Source organism: Protopterus annectens, chromosome 2.part2 (genome assembly GCF_019279795.1).
Source record: "Protopterus annectens isolate FY-2018-M chromosome 2.part2, PAN1.0, whole genome shotgun sequence".
Lineage (NCBI taxonomy): Eukaryota > Metazoa > Chordata > Ceratodontiformes > Protopteridae > Protopterus > Protopterus annectens.
In genome coordinates, this window is record NC_056730.1 from 78,815,979 (window position 1) to 78,834,253 (window position 18,275).

Here is an 18,275-nt window from a genome sequence, read left to right on the forward strand (position 1 = left end):
CTTTCGGACACCCTTGCAGGAGCAGTATCTGATACAGTTTGGGACAAGGTTGCCTCGCAGCTTGCCACCCTGGAGTCTATTGCACACACTCCCATGCAGCTGAAAGGACGTCTAGATCAGTGGGTACAGGTATTGCCATAAAGTGACGGGCCTGAATGCGCTTGAGTGACTTCGTAGAACCCTTCAAGTCTTCCTTTGTCAGTGCTCCGGTTAACACTGCTTCGTTGTTGGCCCAAAAGTTAGAGACATGCTAGCCAGGGGTGAGGACAGCAAGACCCTTTCTGCTGTGGGCTTTTGTTTTTCCGCTCCTCAGCAATCCTATTCTAGGAATTGGAGGAGTGGGGAAATGTGGTTCAAGAAACCCAAGAGCCTTTTTGTGATGTGTGGTGAGTACTCCCCTTGGGACAGAGGAGTGAACTGTACTGGAAGACGTCCTCCCTGTGGCGGGGGGTCTGCGTAATCAGGGCTCCAGAGATTCATTCCCTGGACAACCCTACCAGTGCTCCTGAAAGGAGGCCCGATTGCTTACCCCCTGGAAGGAGTTGGGGGAAGATTTTCACTGTACCAATCAGCCTGGCTTACCATAACTTCAGATACTTGGGTGCAGAAAATTATTACTAGAGGTTACCATATTTCATTCAGTCTATTTCCAAGACTTTGAAAGTGAATCACCAGTGTTCCACCAAGTCAGACAGATCAAACAGCAGTAAAAATTCCAAAGTTGCTTCTAATGAGAGTCATCCAAGAAGTCCCGCCAGACCAAATAGGATCCGGATTTTACTCGAGATTCTTTAGTGCCAAAAAAGGCAGGGGACTGGAGGCCAATTCTGGATCTCACGCTATTGAACTTATTTGTACAACAGATAAAATTCCAGATAGACACGATTCAGTCGTATCTTTCCTTTTCTGGAGAAGGACGATTGGATGTGCTCTATAGATCTGCTGGATGTGTATTACCACATAAAGATGGAGAAGTGTTCCAGAAGATTATCTCTGCTTCCAGCTAGGAGCCAGTCACTACCAGTTTCGAGCACCATCCTTCGGTCTCACCACAGCACCCAGGGTGTTCAGCAAATGCATGGTAGTCATAACAGCTCATTTGAGACTGAGAGCATTCAGAGTGTGTTTGCATACCTAGACGACTGGCTTCTCACCGTCCCTTCCAGGCATCTACTGCTTCATGCCACAGACTTCTTCCTACACTTCTCAGAGGAATTAGGCATCTCAGTAAACAAGGGAAAATCACAATTGACTCCTTCACGGGATCTACAGTTCATCAGGGTGAGACTGAACGCGGTCTCCATTCCCCTCCACAGGCTAATGAAGCTAAGGTCACAAGTTCAAGCCATCATTTCCAAAAAACAAAGTTTCTGCTTGCCTGGTACTGCAGACTCTGAGGACCGTGGAAGCAACTATAACCTTAGTATCCCTAGTAAGGTATCACATGAAGCTGCTTCAATGGCTCTTGGCATCACAATGGTCAATTCTAACACATCCGATGTCTCACCCAATCCTAATAACGAATCACTGCCAAAAGGATTTGTCTTGGTGGATGAAGTTAAAAGAATATCTATGGGGTCGCACCTTTTCTCCCCCTCCGCCCAAATTCATAGTGACCACAGATGCTTCCTAGATGGTGGGGGGGGGGGGGGCATTATCTGAGAAAGACTGTCCAGGGCACTTTGGCCCTACAAGAAGCCAATCTGCATATTAACGTCCTAGAATTTAGGGGAATGCTTTTAGCATTGCAAGCGTTCCAGTCTGTCCTAACTTCAGGGACAGTTGCAATTCAGTCAGACAAACATGTCTGTAGTCTGGTATATCAAACAAGGAGGGACCAGATCTTGCTTACTGTACAGGGAAGCCCTAAGATTTTGGCAATGGGCTATTGCTTCCAACCACTTTCTGGTACAATGCATATCCTAGGGAAATCCAACCTGATTGAGGACGAGTTGAGCAGGTGCGTTCTCCTGCCTCATGAGTGGTCTCTCAACCAACAAGATAGCAATGAAGATTTTTCGTTGTTGGGGCCAGCTGTACTGTGACTTGTTCTCCTCCCTGATAAACAAGAAATGCAGCAGCAACTTTGCCCTTATTCCCCCTCCTGGGATGCCCCTGAGAGGTGCACTTCTCCATTGGCCCCTGGGACTTCTTTATGCCTTTCCCCTCTCCCACTGATTCCCCACTTTTTGAGGAAAGCCCAAAGGTTGAGAAGCAGAGTAATTCTCATTGCACCCTATTGGCCCTGCCAAGTCTGGTTCCCCTTTCTTTGGCCTCATGTGTTCACCGCCTTGGATTCTGGACCCGGGTCCGGACCTGCTTTCTCACCCTCAGGGCTTGGTGCATCCCAACCTTCAAAAAGCTGACAGCTTGGTATCTCCAATTCCAGTAATTGCCAGGCAAAAATAAATTATCCTCTTCAGTACAAAGGATTTTTCTGGATTCCCATAAACCATCCACCAGAAAGCTTTACCAAAGCAAATGGAATATATTTTCGGTTTGGTCTTGTACATAGACACCCCCCCCCCTCCACTTCTCAGCTCCAGTTGATAAGGTCCTGGAATATTGAGATACCTTATTTAAATTGGGAGGCTCTACTTCCACTGTTAGGGTTCATTTTGCCGCTATTTCTGGTTTTCATGACTGACTTGATGGTTCCTTGACATCTCAACATTTATGCAAAATTTTCCTTAAAGGTGCTTTACATTTAAAATCTCCATTCAAAGATCCTATAGCGCCATGGGATTTGACCTTAGTATTACAAAGCCTAGTTCAACAGCCATTTGAGCCAGCAGCTACTTGCAACCTCAAGGGTTTTTCTTGGAAAACTGTCGTCTTAGTAGCTGTGCTGTCTACTAGAAGAATTTCTGAGTTATAAGCTTTATGCTTGAAACATCCCTACATCATGTCTCGCAAGGAGAGAGTCGCTAAGAACCAACCCGTCCTTCTTTCCCAAAGTGGTATCAGAATCTAATATTAACCAGTCTGTAGACTTCCCAGTTTTCTTTTTTACTTGGACATAACGAAATCTTCTAGAAAACCAGGCCAGTTATTTCTGTCCTTTTCGGACCCCAGACTGGGCAAACCTGTTTCAAAGGTTACCTTATCAAAATGGCTGAGACACTGTTATCTTTGTCTACAATCAAAATAAACGCAAACTGCCTACTATGGTTTGGGCGCATTCCATCAGATCTGTTTCCAGTTCATTAGTCTTTTCATTCCAAGGCCTCTATGGAAGGAATGTGTGCAGCTGCAACATGGGCTACTCCTAACACGTTTATCTATCATTCCAAATTAGACATGGTCTCCAGGGGAAGAGCATCCTTTGGCTCTATGGTACTCGGGAACATCCTTCCTTAGGGCCCCCCAGGTTCAAAGTAGCTGGGGACTGTCCCATCAATCAAGAATGAATGAATATTGACAACATCAGATAAAGAAGTCATGTCCTTACCATAATGTTCCATCTTTGTTGTCAATCTTCACTCGTTCTTGACATCCCACCCTCCTGACCCCTCCAGGAGACTTCTGGAGGATCGGATCTGCTGCTGGGATATTTTAGAGTTGTACCTTTATACAGGGCTTCTGTAGTTTCTCTACTTTTCTGCAAACTCTATCTGAGGTAATGGAAGAGGGGTATTGTCGGTAGAGCCTTAGCTTGAGTTTTTGGCTGGGGCAAGCTATGTACAACATCCGAGTCTGTTCCGAGGGGCTCTGAACCAAACCCATCATTCAAGAATGAATGAAGATCGACAACACAGAAGGAACGTTATGGTAAGTACATACCTTTTCTCTCTCTCTGGCAATAGATAGTTTGAGATAAATGGGTTCTGAGAGTGATTAGCCATGGATAGAGTTAGAAGTGGGAATTTCTCCCTCCTTTTTAAGGGGATTCTTCATCATGCATGAAATCACACTTTTCTTTCCTCTTCTGTTGTTCAGCATCTGTTATCTCTGGGATTGGAGAATGCTTTTATTTAAGAATGCTTGGGGAGTGTATAAGAAAGTAGCTTCTTGGAGAACCAGCCTTGTATATTTCCTTTTTAGACTAGTTTGTGACAGTTTCAGAGTTCAAAATGATCTCTTCATTAGCTGTTACCTATCATCCCCCATTAAGGTTTTTGTGATCCTAGATGTAAAAATGCTTTTCACATTCCTATACCATCAGATTTCAGGCTTTTTTGTATCTTTAATTTCTCTGCTTTACCCCTTTGAGCTATCCATTCCTCCAAGGATGTTAAAAATGTCTTGCTGCATTAATAGCCTGCAAACTGCAAGGTATTCACATTTTTCTTAGATGACTTGATCTTTGCAGAGCTTTTTTCAAAGTGTCAGGAATCTCTCACTTGGTGAGTGATCTACACAAGACGGAGATTTCTGGAAAACCTCGAAAAGTCTGTTTTAACCCCTGCTCACACAATTGTTTTCTAGGGTGTCTACTAGATATCTTAGTTCAATGAATTTTTCTTCCACAGTAAAAATGTAGGTCTATATCTAGATATATTTGAGTTTTTCATCAAGTAAAAGTCTCCCCAAGGGAATTTCTCATGATACTAGGATTCATGGCCTCTGTGATTCTCATGAGAAAATTTCAGTGATGACCTAAAAACAGCATGGGTCCAGTATCAACATCCCCTGATATTTCAGATTCCAGTTTTGGGATTGGTGATAGGAACTTTGGTGAAGAGACCAATTTAATCTGAATCCAGGTATCCCATTTTCCCTTCCAGCTGCAGCACAGTCTTAGAGAGATCTCAGACTTTGGGTGGGATGCACCGTCTACAAGGATAAAACTGTAGGGTATTTTGAACAAAAAAAGATTGACCAAAATACATAAATGTAAAACAGATGTTGGCAGTTATAAATCCACCCAACTTTCTCCATCATGTATTTTCCGGGACCATTGCAAGTGATTTCAGAAAACACTACAGATTTTGTGGTGCCCTATCTGCAAACTACACATAGTAGCCTGGGATATAGATTTTTCAGCACAGTTATCACTCTTTAGACATCTCGCATCCTGTCAGTGAGAGATTGTGTCAGGCAAGCTGAGCTAGATCAGGACAGACCCTCACAAATAGAAAGTGAATGAGGAGGTCCTCCAGGAATCGATCCTGCTGTGGGGAACACCTCCGATAGCTCTTTCCAGCTCCAGTTACAACAGTCAGTTGGCAAAATTTTACTGCAGGACTCCATGCAAGAAGGCCTCGTCAACAGTGTGCTTTTTCTTTTCTTTGAACCAGAAATATGCTTTTCCACAGTTTCCATTCGTATCCAGGGTCATTCTGAAGATTAAGAACATTCAAAACATAATTGTGCTATTTTCTGATACAGACTGATGTTCCTCCTGTGGGCGAGTAATCAAGGAGCCTCAACCCTCACCACTGACATCAGTGAGGGATGTTCAATTGGAACAAAAATAGATACCCACAGTATTTTCAAATGCAGCTCTCTGCACCAAGCAAAATTTCCCCTAAGAGCACACAGGGAACGCATCATTCCTGGGACAGGGTTTCCCCTTCTCTCTCTCCAGGCCCCAAATAAGATTCCCCACTGTCCCAGCTGTAGAGTTGAGTCCTGAAATGGGTTTTCAAGCCAAGTCCTCCACCACACTCTGTGAAACCAGTGCTCTGTGTCCTTGCTCTAAGTAGCTGACACACACACTCTTTTGAGATTTGATTTTCAGACAACCCCCCCCCCCCCAGGAAAAGTTGGCACAGATTTCACAGCACTGCCCCTCTGCCCAGACTATACGGTAGATACTGCCACCAGAACACTCACACGCCAGTTACTCTAAGGCTCTTATCAGGGTATCCAATTATACTTAGTAAATTAACACTTGGTGACCATGCAAGACTTTCAGGAGCAGCCACAGTGTCATCAAATTAAAGTATTTTCGTAGGTTAAAATATTCCCTAAAATACCAGCCAGAATGAAAAGTTTAAATATATTTAATAATAAAAGAACATAAAAATACTAAATATCTGTTTAAAGTAAATAGAGTTTTAATCACAGGAAGTATTAAAAAGACAGATGGAAAGGTTCATGCAGATGCAGAAAAACAATACTTAACTAGTCTTGCTATATTTTTCTGACAAATCTAAAGACTTACTGTCCCCTAGTTTACTTAGAGCAAGGCAAGATGAAGTGGATGACTGGTCTTCCTTCTTGTCCAGTTTCACAAACAGGCTGTCCTGAGAATTCTGTCTCATCTGGCATTAAACATCATTTCAGTGCTGAATTACCAAATGACATCACATACATCTGGTCACTTGACTTATGTTTCCCATACTACCCCCTTTACTAGAAACTGAACCAGAATCTAGCACAGATGTCATAATGCACACACACAGCTTTGCTAAGATGTGTGTTATAACATCTGAAAGCCAAAAAAATATTTTTTTCAGAAATGCCCACCCTTCCAGGGTTGCATTTAGTTTACTCCAAAGGGATTATTAGTCCTGGTTTTCACTGACCTTTTGTCTCTGACTGCAGTCATAACTGTAAGATACAATCTTTATGGCCTAACCAGGTAATTTAATTTCAGACTATTTTTCTGGGCAGAAATTAACCTCTTGTCTTCCAGTATCCTCTGTTACAATATATTAATTTCAACAGTTGCACCTGTATGTCAAGCTGTATTGTATTTATTTTCTGTCCAGCAGGACCCACTGTTGGTACATTTTTAACACAAGCAGCTTTAGAAATATATTTTTCAAGACAGACATCTGTACAAATCAGTTTGATTTACAAATAAAATATAATTCTTTACAAAACTCCAACATACTCTGCTGGCATATGTTAAACATCCATTGCGTTACTTCTCCTGCCATAGCTGGCAATACATCACATCATCACACAGGCAGCAGTGGTTCTCCCTTCTTTTGGAAATGGCCAAGGGCAATTACCACAGGCTTTCACTTGGAGTGGACCTACTCTTACAAGACATCCCAACTCCAAATAACTGCCCGGATAAGAGTCCTAATATCCATTAGGCACCTGTTTTCCGAGCAAGTGCAGTGGGTATTAAAGGGGACAAGAAAACCTGGTGCTAGGAAATCGTATATTAAATGGAAAGATGTTCTGATTGTAATATTGTAATCTGAAGTTGTTAATCTTCTTGCTATTCATCACTGATGGGTTCAGTTCCAAGCCCGCCTTATACCAAGCTCGCATGCACAAAAAACTCTCGAGCTAAGCTGCTACCCACGATGCCCTTCTCCCAGAAACCTCAGATCTCGTTTGCTGTGCAGCCATATAACAGCATTTCACCGAGCTCTCCAGCTAAGTATTGTGTTTTTTCAAAGTTTATAGTGTTTTATGAGTTTTTTCCCTGTCAAATGTGTTTTATTTTCTTGATAGCTTATTCAGCTCTACCCACGGATATCCCCTTTTTGTACCATCATTGATAAACGCCCTTTTCACCCTTGTGGTATTCTGAATACTATTGTTGGTATTTCCCCTCTCTCCCTTCCTTTCCTCTCTGGTAGTTGTTTCTTGTGGTATGTCTGAAAAGAAAGAGACTACGGGGTTTAAGCATTGCTCCTCTTGCAATGGTAAACTCCCCAATAGCGATCCGCATGAGGAATGTGTATATTGTTTGGGGGTTCCACACTTATCTGTGAAACCTCCCTGTGACATTTGTGACAGTTTGTCACCGGACGCTGAATGAAAGACTGAATAAACTAATTCTTAAAGGCCTGCTTCCTTCCTTTTCTGGGGCTATTTTTGTGTCTGAGGTCTCAACCCCTCCATCTATGGACAAAAAAATGTCCTCGTTCTGACCCTTCACCGGCCAGTGATAGGGGCAAGCCTCATAAGCATAAGGCCCATAAGACTTCCACAGAGCATAGGATTGCCTCCTCTGGTCTGACCACCTCGGCTCAGAGCTCGGCTACAGTGGTTCCTACAGAGATTGTCATGACTTCCTCGTCGGTGCCGCTTTCGATACCGACGATTATGGTTCCTACTGTGGTTTTGGCTCTGGCCAATTTGCTTGCCATTACCTCGGCACTGACGTTGCCATCTCGGTTCCGACAACCTCTTCAGAGCTGATAATGACTTCCACTCCAGCTATTACTTTGGCTCCGAGCCTGTTCTCTGCACTGATAATCCCCCTTTTGCCCATTTCAAAACTGGAATCCTCGGTGCCGACTTTTACTACACCACTGACCTAGTCCTCCCCGTCTATGGATCCGTTTTCCAGACAAGCCTTTAGCCCCTTATTGGACCAGGCCTGACTCCCCTCAGGTGTGTCAGTAAGGTCCACCAGAAGCCTATCTGAGTTGGATGTGGTGCGCCTCTTTGATCAGCTGCTGACAACCAGGGGAATTACAAATTTTCTTAGAACTCATCCCACTCTGGGTTTTGGGTCCATTGCCCCTGCCATGTATTCTCCTCCCTCGGACCTTTCGGTTCCGAGGCCCATAGCTCCGATGTCTGCAAGAGGTCTTCTTTCCTCTGCACCAGCAATGACCTTATCTGAGGCTCCGAAACCCCTTTGGGTGTCTGTTCCATCTGAACCAAACTTTCCTCAATCTCATGCTTGGGGGGTGGAACCCTCAGTTCCGGCCACGGCTCTGGTTGTTTCACCAGCTCTGTCTTTGGATCCAAGGGTGACTCCCGTCCTGGTTTTGCTTGAGGCTCCGTCCCCGGGAGTGGGCCGCTTGGAGCCGGGGTATGACTCTGTTTCCGAAATTCGTCTCCTTCGGTTCCGGGCTCCCATTCCTCTTCAGATGGGCCTGACTTCTGGGTGATGGAGAGGGTGCTTGCTTCAGGAAGCAATCCTCCTACATTGGACCTTCCACATGTTCCTTCTGAGCTGCAGCTATCAAAGGCCCACCCCCCAGGACACACAGAGCTCAAGCCTCAGGAAACCCCTGTACAAGGGTATCCCCCTTTCTGAGTCTTCAGATGCTCCCGCTGAAGAACCCCCTCAGAAACGAGCATGTAAGAGGAAACACATGGACTCCCCAGAGGAGTCCCTTACTGAAGGTATGGACTACGATGATGGGGAAGGGTCCCCATGGTCATCCCGTGACGATGTCTCCTTTGGAGGCATCCTGGAAATTGAGGCAGAGGGGTGACTGGAAGCCCTCCAACCCTTCCTCGGAGGAATCCGTATTCCCACGGGCCTTCCGCTCTCACCTCTCTACTTTGCTTCCGGCTGGAAGCCCATCATTACCAATTCAGAGCCCTGCCATTCGGTCTCTCGACGGCCCCCAGAGTGTTCACGAAATGCCTAGCAGTGGTGACAGCTCATCTGAGACTTCAGGGATTCCAGGTGTTTCCATATCTAGACTATTGGCTCCTATCCGCCCCCACCAAGTGCCTACTGGTCAGGGCCCTCTGCTACACTCTAGCACTAGCAGAATGCGTAGGCATCACCATACACTGGGAAAAATCCAACCTTCATCCCACACAGCAGTTGGAATTTATAGGGGCAGTATTCAACACTCAAACAGACCTAGTCTCTCCTCCTCCTCACTGACTTCAGAGATTAAGGGCACAAGTACAAGTGATACTCTGTCAAAGGAAGGTGTCTACAAGGGAAGGTTCTACAGGCTCTGGGGTCCATGGCGGCAGCCATCCCAATTGTTCCCCTAGCCAGATTACATATGAGACTACTACAATGGCGGCTCCTGTCCCAGTGGATATACAGTCTTCATCCCCTGAGCTCACAGCTCCTCATCACCAACTCCTGCAAATAAGATCCCCTCTGGTGGATGAGTACAGATGAAAATCTTTGGTGTTGCCCCTTCCAGGCTCCCCAACCCATCGCCACGGTGACCATGGATGCTTGGGGTAGGGGCCACTTCCTGGGAAAGACTGTCCAAGGCACATGGTCCAGCCTAGAGGTAAACTTGCATATCAATGTCCTGGAGTTAAGAGCAGTGCTGTTAGCATTGCAAGCATTCCATCCGCTCCTTCCGTCAGAACAATTGCTATCCAGTTGGACAAAATATCTGGTACATAAACAGGGAAGGACCAAATCCTCTCCTCTATGTCACGAGACCATAAGAATTTGGCATTGGGCGATAGCTTCCAACTGCTTTTTAACCTCAGCGCATATCCCGGGGAGCTCCAACATGATTGTGAACAGGCTGAGCTGATGAATTCTTCGTCCTCACGAGTGGTCTCTCAATCTGAGCATGATGGCAGAAATTTTCAGCCTTTGGGGCCAGCCGTGCTACGATCTTTTCGCTTCCCCCTCAAACAACAAATGCAGCAGCTACTTTGCCCTCTTTCCCCCTCACGGGGAGTCACCGAGAGACGCTTTGACTCACGATTGGCCCGCGGGTCTCCTCTATGCTTATCCTCCGGTATCTCTGATACCCCTTTTTCTAAGGAAAGCTATTCGGTTGAGATGCAAAGTAATCCTCGTCGCCCCTTTCTGGCTTCGTCAGGTGTGGTTTCCCTTCCTCCGACCTCATCTGGACCTAGTGTCTCACCCACAAGGCTGACTCCTAAAATTCCTGTCTTGGAAATCTTTGTTTTTGGTGGCAGTTGCATCCGCCAGATGGATATTTGAGTTACAAGCATTATGCTTCAAGAACCCGTACCTGGTCTTCCATAAGGACAGAGTATCACTTCGGACTAATCCATCCTTTCTCCCCAAGGTGGTTTCCGACTTCTCTGTTAACCAGTCCATTGAGCTCCCCGTATTTTTTCCACTATTCAAACAAGGGAGAATGCTGCCTGCATTCATTGGACGTTCATAGACAACTACATTTCTTTCTGGACAGAACTAAGTCCTTTCGCATGTTGGACCAACTTTTCATTTCATTTTCTGGCCCTAGAATGGGGTGTGCTGTATCTAAAGTTACTTTATCAAAATGGCTCAGAGATTGCATTACCTTCTCATATTCTCTTACGAATGAATCTGTCTGCTCAAATTAAAGCTCACTCAATTAGGACTATTGCAGCTTATGTTGCCTTCCACTCCAGGGCTTCCATGGATGACCTCTGTGCAGCAGCCATTTGGGCTAAACCCCATACCTTCATCAAACATTACAAATTGGATCTGGTCTCCAGGGGAAGAGTGGCCTTTGGCTCAATGATTCTCAGGAATGTTCTTCCATAAGGGCCACCCACGTTCTCCAAGTAGCTTGGGATTCTGTCTCATTAGTGATGAATAGGAAGAAGATTAACAACTTCAGATAAAGAAGTTATGTCAACGTTCCATCTGAGTTGTTGATCTTCTTCCAGTCATCACACCCTCCCACTGTTCCCCACCATAGGCTCCTGGTGGATGATCTTGGGTCCTTGTGGTGTTTCAGGGTTTCTGCGCAGAGATGGCCTCTGTCTTTGTTTCTTCTATATGTTGTATGCAAACTCAATCTGAGGTAACTGGGAGAAGGGCATTGTGGGTAGCAGCTTAGCTCTAGAGTTTTTGGTGTACGCGAGCTTGGTATAAGGCCAACTCGGTTCCGAGGGTTCGGAACCGAACCCATCAGTGATGACTGGAAGATCAGCAACAACTCGGGACGCTATGGTAAGACATAACTTATTTTTATAGTTGGTACAAGGACAAGAAATAGGGCCCTTTTAAGGTTAGTTTTTCTGTTCTGCATTGTTTGTGAATTATTCTCTGGCCTGTCTTACTCCTCCAGCAGAGTACATTTGTTGACCATTTCAGCATGTTTACCCATGGATTTACTCTTTCAGTGCAATCCCAAGTGGGAATATTTTCGAAAGGTGTGTTGTATACTAAACTTAGAATAAAGGTAGAGGTGGCTTCTCCTTGGGAATCTTAATTGTCGTTGTAAACATAATTCTTGCTTTATTTGAACCAGCTCATCGGGCTAATGAGGTTCTTAACATTGAAAACAGTTTTGCTGATTGCTCTGACTTCAAGAAGTGTATCCAAGTTGCAAGGTCTTATGGTGGGTCAACCTTAATAGTAAGGTTTCTTTTAAAATTAATACTTTCTTTATACCTGAAGTAGTTTCAGTGTACTTTAAGCCATGCTGTTTATCTCCCCATCATTTTTCCAGAATCTAAAACTAAGGGAGAAAAGGTCCTGCATAGTTTGGATGCCTGCTGATAACTCCTATATCTTGACAGAACTAAAACTTTCAGGAACTTGAGTTTTTCATTCTTGTGATGGTATGAAGAAAGGACAACCTGTGTCATTGCAAGACTGTGTATCCACATGATTGTCTTCTGCTGTTACCTTTTGTTATACTGTCCATAACTAGTCAATTCCAGACAGATTCAAGGCCCACTCTGCCAGAGCCTTGGGAGTTTTGGAAAGGGTTGGATTCTAGAAGTATTCTTGAATTGACAGCTTTGTCCCCTGTACATAACTTTACAGAGCATTACAAACTAGTTCCATTTCCGGGTCTAGGACAGGCTTTTTTTTAGGACTACTGTCCAAGTGTTCCTGAACTCTCATCCCTTCCTCCTTCCAGTCAGTTTAAGCTATGGTAATCTACCCATATAGGTAAGTCTACTTACAGCAGTGATCAGATTGTGAACATAATACAGTTGTTTAAATTTACCATTATAGTAGATGTTCAAATCATCACTGCTGCAGTAGCTGCTCCCTTCCTCCAGTCCCCTGTATTTTTGTATGTTTTTGTTGCCTTCCTATCATTTTCAGGGTTCTAGCCTCTCACTGTCTCTTACCATGAAAGCTTTGAAGGGCTTGGCACCAAAAGCACTCTTTCTTCAGCTCTACTTGGTCTGTGGAAGGTGGCCTTAAGCTTAGGAAGCTGGGCAGCTGTTCTAGCCATAGCAGGATATATAATGTATACATACAAAGTGAGAGAGAGAAACTACTGCAGCAGTGATCATTCAGACATCCACTGTTATGGTAAGTTTAATTAAGCTGTGTTTTATGTCGTCACAGGACTGAAGTATTCATAAACTTAAGCAGTTTTCATCTCCTTCACTTCTAGCAAACTAGGACAAAAAATGTCTGAAGTCTTTTCTAAATCACTGTCCAGTTGCTTTTTATTTGCCTATTCTTCACATAAACTTTTGCCAGTCAAGCCAAAGGCTCACTCTTCAAACTCACATGCTGCTTCTGCAACCTTTTTCAAGACTTGGTGTAAGTTGCACATATCTACCAAACGCTGCAACTTTAGTAATATGGTGTCCAGATCTAGGGCCTCCTTTGCAGCAACAGCTGTGAAGGTTAACGTGTTACAGTGTCAACCAGGGCTATAGGTGGAATTCTGATGGACAGGATAATTATGATATGGAAATTATGTACCTACCATAATGCTGTATCTTTACAGCCTAATCCATCTGATATGACATCCTTCCCCCTTCCAAATTGTCATTCTTCTCTTGACCTGGCAGACCACTTGAAAGATCTGCCCATCTCTCCTGTACTCCCTTTATCGGTCATGGCCTTCCATTGTTAGTCTGCAGACTTGATCTGAAGAGAGTTTGGGGTCAGGGGGTTATGGGAGGGGAAAAGTCTTAAAGATGCTAAAGGTTTGGACCACTATCAAGGCTGGATTGGATATGACGAGCAGCTCTGTACCCATAATTTGTATTGGACTGACTAGGATGAAAGGATCCAGTGTTACAGTACGTACACAGCGTCTATTTCCCCACCCTGGATGTGCTACATTCCTTGGTAGCACCACATAGAGTTTTGTAATTTATTTTTCATTAATTCAGCCTGCTTAGATTGCTGTGTGCATGCACTAGCTGCCTTCTGGGCTTCATTTCTATGCCTAATTTATTCCTTGGTTGAACATCAGACCAGATAAAGCATTTGCTTGGTCAGTTTTGGGAATCTGTGGGCCAAAGTGGTCGACCATCATTGAGACCTCTAAAAGAATGTGTTAACTGGCCATGCTGATAGTCTTTCTCAGGACAGATGCGTGCATACATACACACATTGTTTTTCCTCTTTTAAAACAGCTTTGTTTAATGCCGATGAAATTGTCATTTGGAAGCAGGTTGCATATAACACTTTGTCTAATACTGTGAAAGATTAATTAGAAGTGGTTTTGCTGTAGTTATTCCTTGATACTGTTTTGGGCATGCTATGAAAAGTGTTTGTTATACTTCCATTTCTTTGCTCTTTATAAAAGTGTGACTCGTTTATTTCATTGGACTGCCAGTTAAAGAACGTGAAATCTTAGTTCATTGTGATTACATTGTCTTATTTTGCTTATTTTCAGTGATGTTAACAAGCATTTTGGCTCCTTAATACTTTGTTCCACATTGTAGGAGTTTGGAGGCAGTAAGCATTTCAACACCATTGCAGACAGAACTCCAGTGACGAATGAAGAGGATGAGTCTTGGGAGTAGACAAGTTGTGACCTTCTGAAAGATGAGCAGTGTGGGAAGCAGTGCAGTATTGCTGTATTATAAATAGAACCCTGGGATTGGTCCCATTCTTCAGTAGAAGACAGTAAATGGGCCTCATTTGTTTTTATGGACCATGTGGCACAAATACCTATTACTCTGGATGCTCTTATTATACCCAAGTGCTGTTTACTGTGTGTTCTGTAAAGCATGTGGCATAGCAGCAAGAATATTGTAATGTGCACTTCATAGTTTACACTTTTTATGTTAATAGTATTGTAAAGGTTTCTGTTCTTATCATTGATGATTGAAGATTTCTGTAGCTTTGTAAAGATTTCATTTTGATCCCTGGCTGTATCCTAAAGACTTTTATATTAATATTGGATACCAGATGTGATCATTTATGAGTATAGTATTGACAATTAGAAAAGCTATTTAAGGAGTCTGTTTTGATTTATACTAGTTTCTTTAACGTCTGACCTGATTGGTGTGATATTGATTTCATGGCCCTCGCCTGTCTCGTTTCTTTTTCACTTATCTTTGAATAAAAGAATTTATTTTAATGCTTTTTGCATCTTTTTTTTAATCCTCTGTTAAATCTGTTTCGGCCATATATATATTGCATGTCCAACCGGTTGGCAGCATTTTAAAGCATATTCCCATGTAGTTCTTATTGAGGAACTATCCACTCCACCCCCAATCACAGTATGTTGCTGTATTTGTTCCATTGTTTGGAAACTTGTTTACTCCTCACATTTTTAATGCAAGTTTCCTTAAGTTGATTATGTGAACCAATTTCTGTGTTACCAAAACCACTATATACTTGTCATTAGTCACAGAAGCTGTCAGAAAAAAGCTGCCAGAAATGGCAAATGCAAAATCTGTTCTTGTTGCATAGACCAAGCAAAGAAAGGTAATTGATGTATCTTGTTTAGAATGCCGGTTGTCTGTTAAGAGCTTGGGGTGGGGGGTGAGAGCTTTTATCTAGAAAGGAAAGGTCGGCAGCAAGGCCATTTAGCGTGTCTCTGAATATCAAAGGATTGTAATTCTTGAAAGGTCCTGCTCTCAGGTTGGTGGAGTTGTTGCTGAATGTTGAGCTAGCACTATGGCATCCCTCAGCTGCAAGAGAGATTCTAATCACAGAAATTGTTCTTATTGTTTGCCTCATGGCTGTGCCTTTCACTTGTCGAGTTCCTGTACCAGTTAACAATAAGGACTTTCAACTGCATGTGTCTGCACCACCTTTGTGATGTGCATGGCGATTGTCTTTGCTGTACATGCTAGACTCGTTATCTGAAACAGAAGCTTGCGGCTTACCTTGCAACCAGGTTGGATGTGTGTTTGAGACTGCACAGCAGTATAAGCATCTTTTGGATTATAGCCACATGGAGAAGCTTTCATGATAGGCCATGCCCTGCACATGGATTGTATAGGTTCGGAGCTCATTTTTTTTCCTTGCAAGGACCAAGGCCCATGCCAGTTATCTGCTTTGGTAGACAGCAAGGGGAATCAATAAGGTGGACCTCTCATTCCTTTCATAGGATGCATTCCAGATGCCATCTCCACCTGTAGTTGATTTTGCTGGACCTCAGCACCCTCTTGCTTGATCCTGTGGAGCATATTGAGTCACAGGGCACAGGTCTAGGGAGTGTGAGCTTTCCCTCCTTGTGCATCCCAGTAGGAGGTGTAACTCCCAGTTAAGGGAATAGGAAACATCTCTCCATCCTGTGATGGGTGTAATGAGCCAGAGCTTGTTAGATGTGCAGGATTGCCCCATTTGGCAGTATGACCATATGCCAGAGCATGCCTGTGTTCCTTGCATGTCACCTGCAGAGATTATCCACAAAGCAGAATTAATGTTCATAGGTTGGTACTAGGCTATCGGCCCTAGGGCCTATACAAGCCTAGCCATAACAATTCCCTGGCTATTTCTTCCCATAATATTTACTTTCCTGGACCCCTGTCTAGCAGGGTGACGTGCGTGACCCCAGGGTGAATTTCCTATCTCCCATTCTATCGTCAAGGTTCCTTTTGAAGAAGGCCAAAGAGGCGCTCTGCTTGACGTGTGGGCAGTCTATTCCAGAGTCTGAGGAGTCTCTGGGTAAGGAACCCATCCCTCCAGCATGTTTTGTTCATTGTGATGATAGGGTTTAGATCCCTGGAGCGTGTGGCTCTGAAGGATTAGGATTTCTTTGTGTAGCATGTCCAACATCTTTGGGTTTGACATGGCCTTGTATGTTGAGCAGCGATCACTTCTGAGTAGACGATATGCGACAAGAGTATAGCTGGAGTTTTTTTTTTTTTTTAGACTGTCAGCATAGGGCATCTGCTTTAGGCCTGTGATTCTTTTAGTGAGGTATTTCTGTGGCCTTTCCAGTTGTTGCAAATGTCTTAAGAGGTACATACCAAACAGGCGTTGTATTCTATAATGGGTCTAATGAGGGATGAGTAATGTGGGAAAATGACCACCTTTTTCTGGATGAAAAGCCCTTAGTGATGAGGTGTGCCACATAGAAGGATTTCCTGACTGTTGTGGCGATGTGGTTATCAAAGGTGAGACCACTGTCCACCTGTGTCCCTGTCTCTTATCACACTTTCGGTGTTTAGTGTACTGCCACCTTTGTGGTAATTCACGGGTACATGTTTTTTCCCAAAGGGGATAACTATACATTTCTTGGCATTGAGCTTGAGCCCATGGCTCTGGCACCAATCATCAGTTTCTGTAAGGCCCTTTTGTAGAATATCCACATAATTTGGGGATTCAATAATGGCTGCCAGTTTGCAGTCATCTGCAAACTTTGTTAGCCAGAGTCCCCTTAGTGTTGGCCTGTATTTCAGAGAAGTAGATGCCAAACAAGAGCGGTCCCAGGACTGAACCCTGAGGTACTCCACTTGTCTGGAGTTGGATTTGGAGTCTGCTCCTTTTGCAGTGTGGGTTCTGTCAGTAAGCCAGTTGGCAACCCATCGAGTGACATAGGGATTAATGCCTAGCTTAGTAAATTTATCTATGATTCCAGAGTGGGTGATGGTGTCAAAGCCTTGGCGAGGTCCAGATAGGCTGTGTGGGCCCCCTTACCCTCATCCACAGCTCTGGAGACTGATTTGAAGAAGTCAGTCAGGTTCAGGAGACAAGATCGGCCCTTCATGAACCCAAACTGGGTGGGGTCCAGTGTTTTGAGGTTGCCAATGTCTTTGTTTATAAGTTCCATGATAAAACGTTCCATGGCTTTGCAGATCAGGCTCGTCAGATTGGGGTGGTAGTTGGATCCCACCTTGTGGAGTGGGATAACTGTAGCTGTGCGCCACTCAGTGGGCACAAAGCCTGAGGTGAGGCTATGGTTAAACATGACACTTAGGTGAGGTGCCATTTCACATTGTAGTTCATGTAATACACAGCCTGGGATGTTGTTTGGTCAATGGATGCTGTATTCTTAACTTTGGAGAGTGTGTTTTTTACCTGTGTGGTCGTTACCGGAATTTGGCAATCTTTTGGTATTGGGATGGGCCCTTTAGGGGGTGAGAAGGGGTGTGAAGTTGGTACTGAATCGATCTGCCAGGATATTGGCAATATCCTTGGGATCAGTATATTTAATGCCATTCTGTTGTAGCTCAGAGCAGATCTGAGCATTGCCATTTAGGTTCGTCACATAGCTATAGAATGCCTTGTGGTTGTCTTTGGAATCTTTGGCAATTTTATTTTCGTAACTAGCTTTGGAGGATTTTGAGGGATCTCAGCTTCTTACTGAGGCTGGTAAGAGTTTTTTGCATCCTGGGATTTTCCTATTTTCTGCAACAGTTTCTTCCTTTTGTTAAGTTTGTTTATGGTAGGGGACCACCAGATTGGCTTTCTTTTTTTGGAGGACAGCGTTTTAGTTCTATTTGGGATGGCACGATTCATGCATGAGTGGATGTGCTCATACAGTGCCTTAGTGTAGGATTCAGCAGTCAAACTTTAAGTTCCCGTCTGCATGGGTGTCATGAAGTTTGTCACTTCTGATTTGAGTAGC

The 18,275-nt window shown here is 44.0% G+C and overlaps 1 protein-coding gene across 1 annotated transcript in view; it reads left to right on the forward strand.

Moving 5' to 3' along the window:
• The window catches only part of DDX4 (DEAD-box helicase 4), a 2,434,953-nt gene extending 2,420,122 nt beyond the window's left edge, over window positions 1–14,831 (forward strand). The window contains exon 24 of the mRNA XM_044063758.1: window positions 14,191–14,831. Coding sequence (XP_043919693.1) covers window positions 14,191–14,271 — 81 coding nt within the window. The 3' untranslated portion in view covers window positions 14,272–14,831. The remainder of the gene's footprint in view (window positions 1–14,190) is intronic.
• Window positions 14,832–18,275: the final 3,444 nt, after the last annotated feature.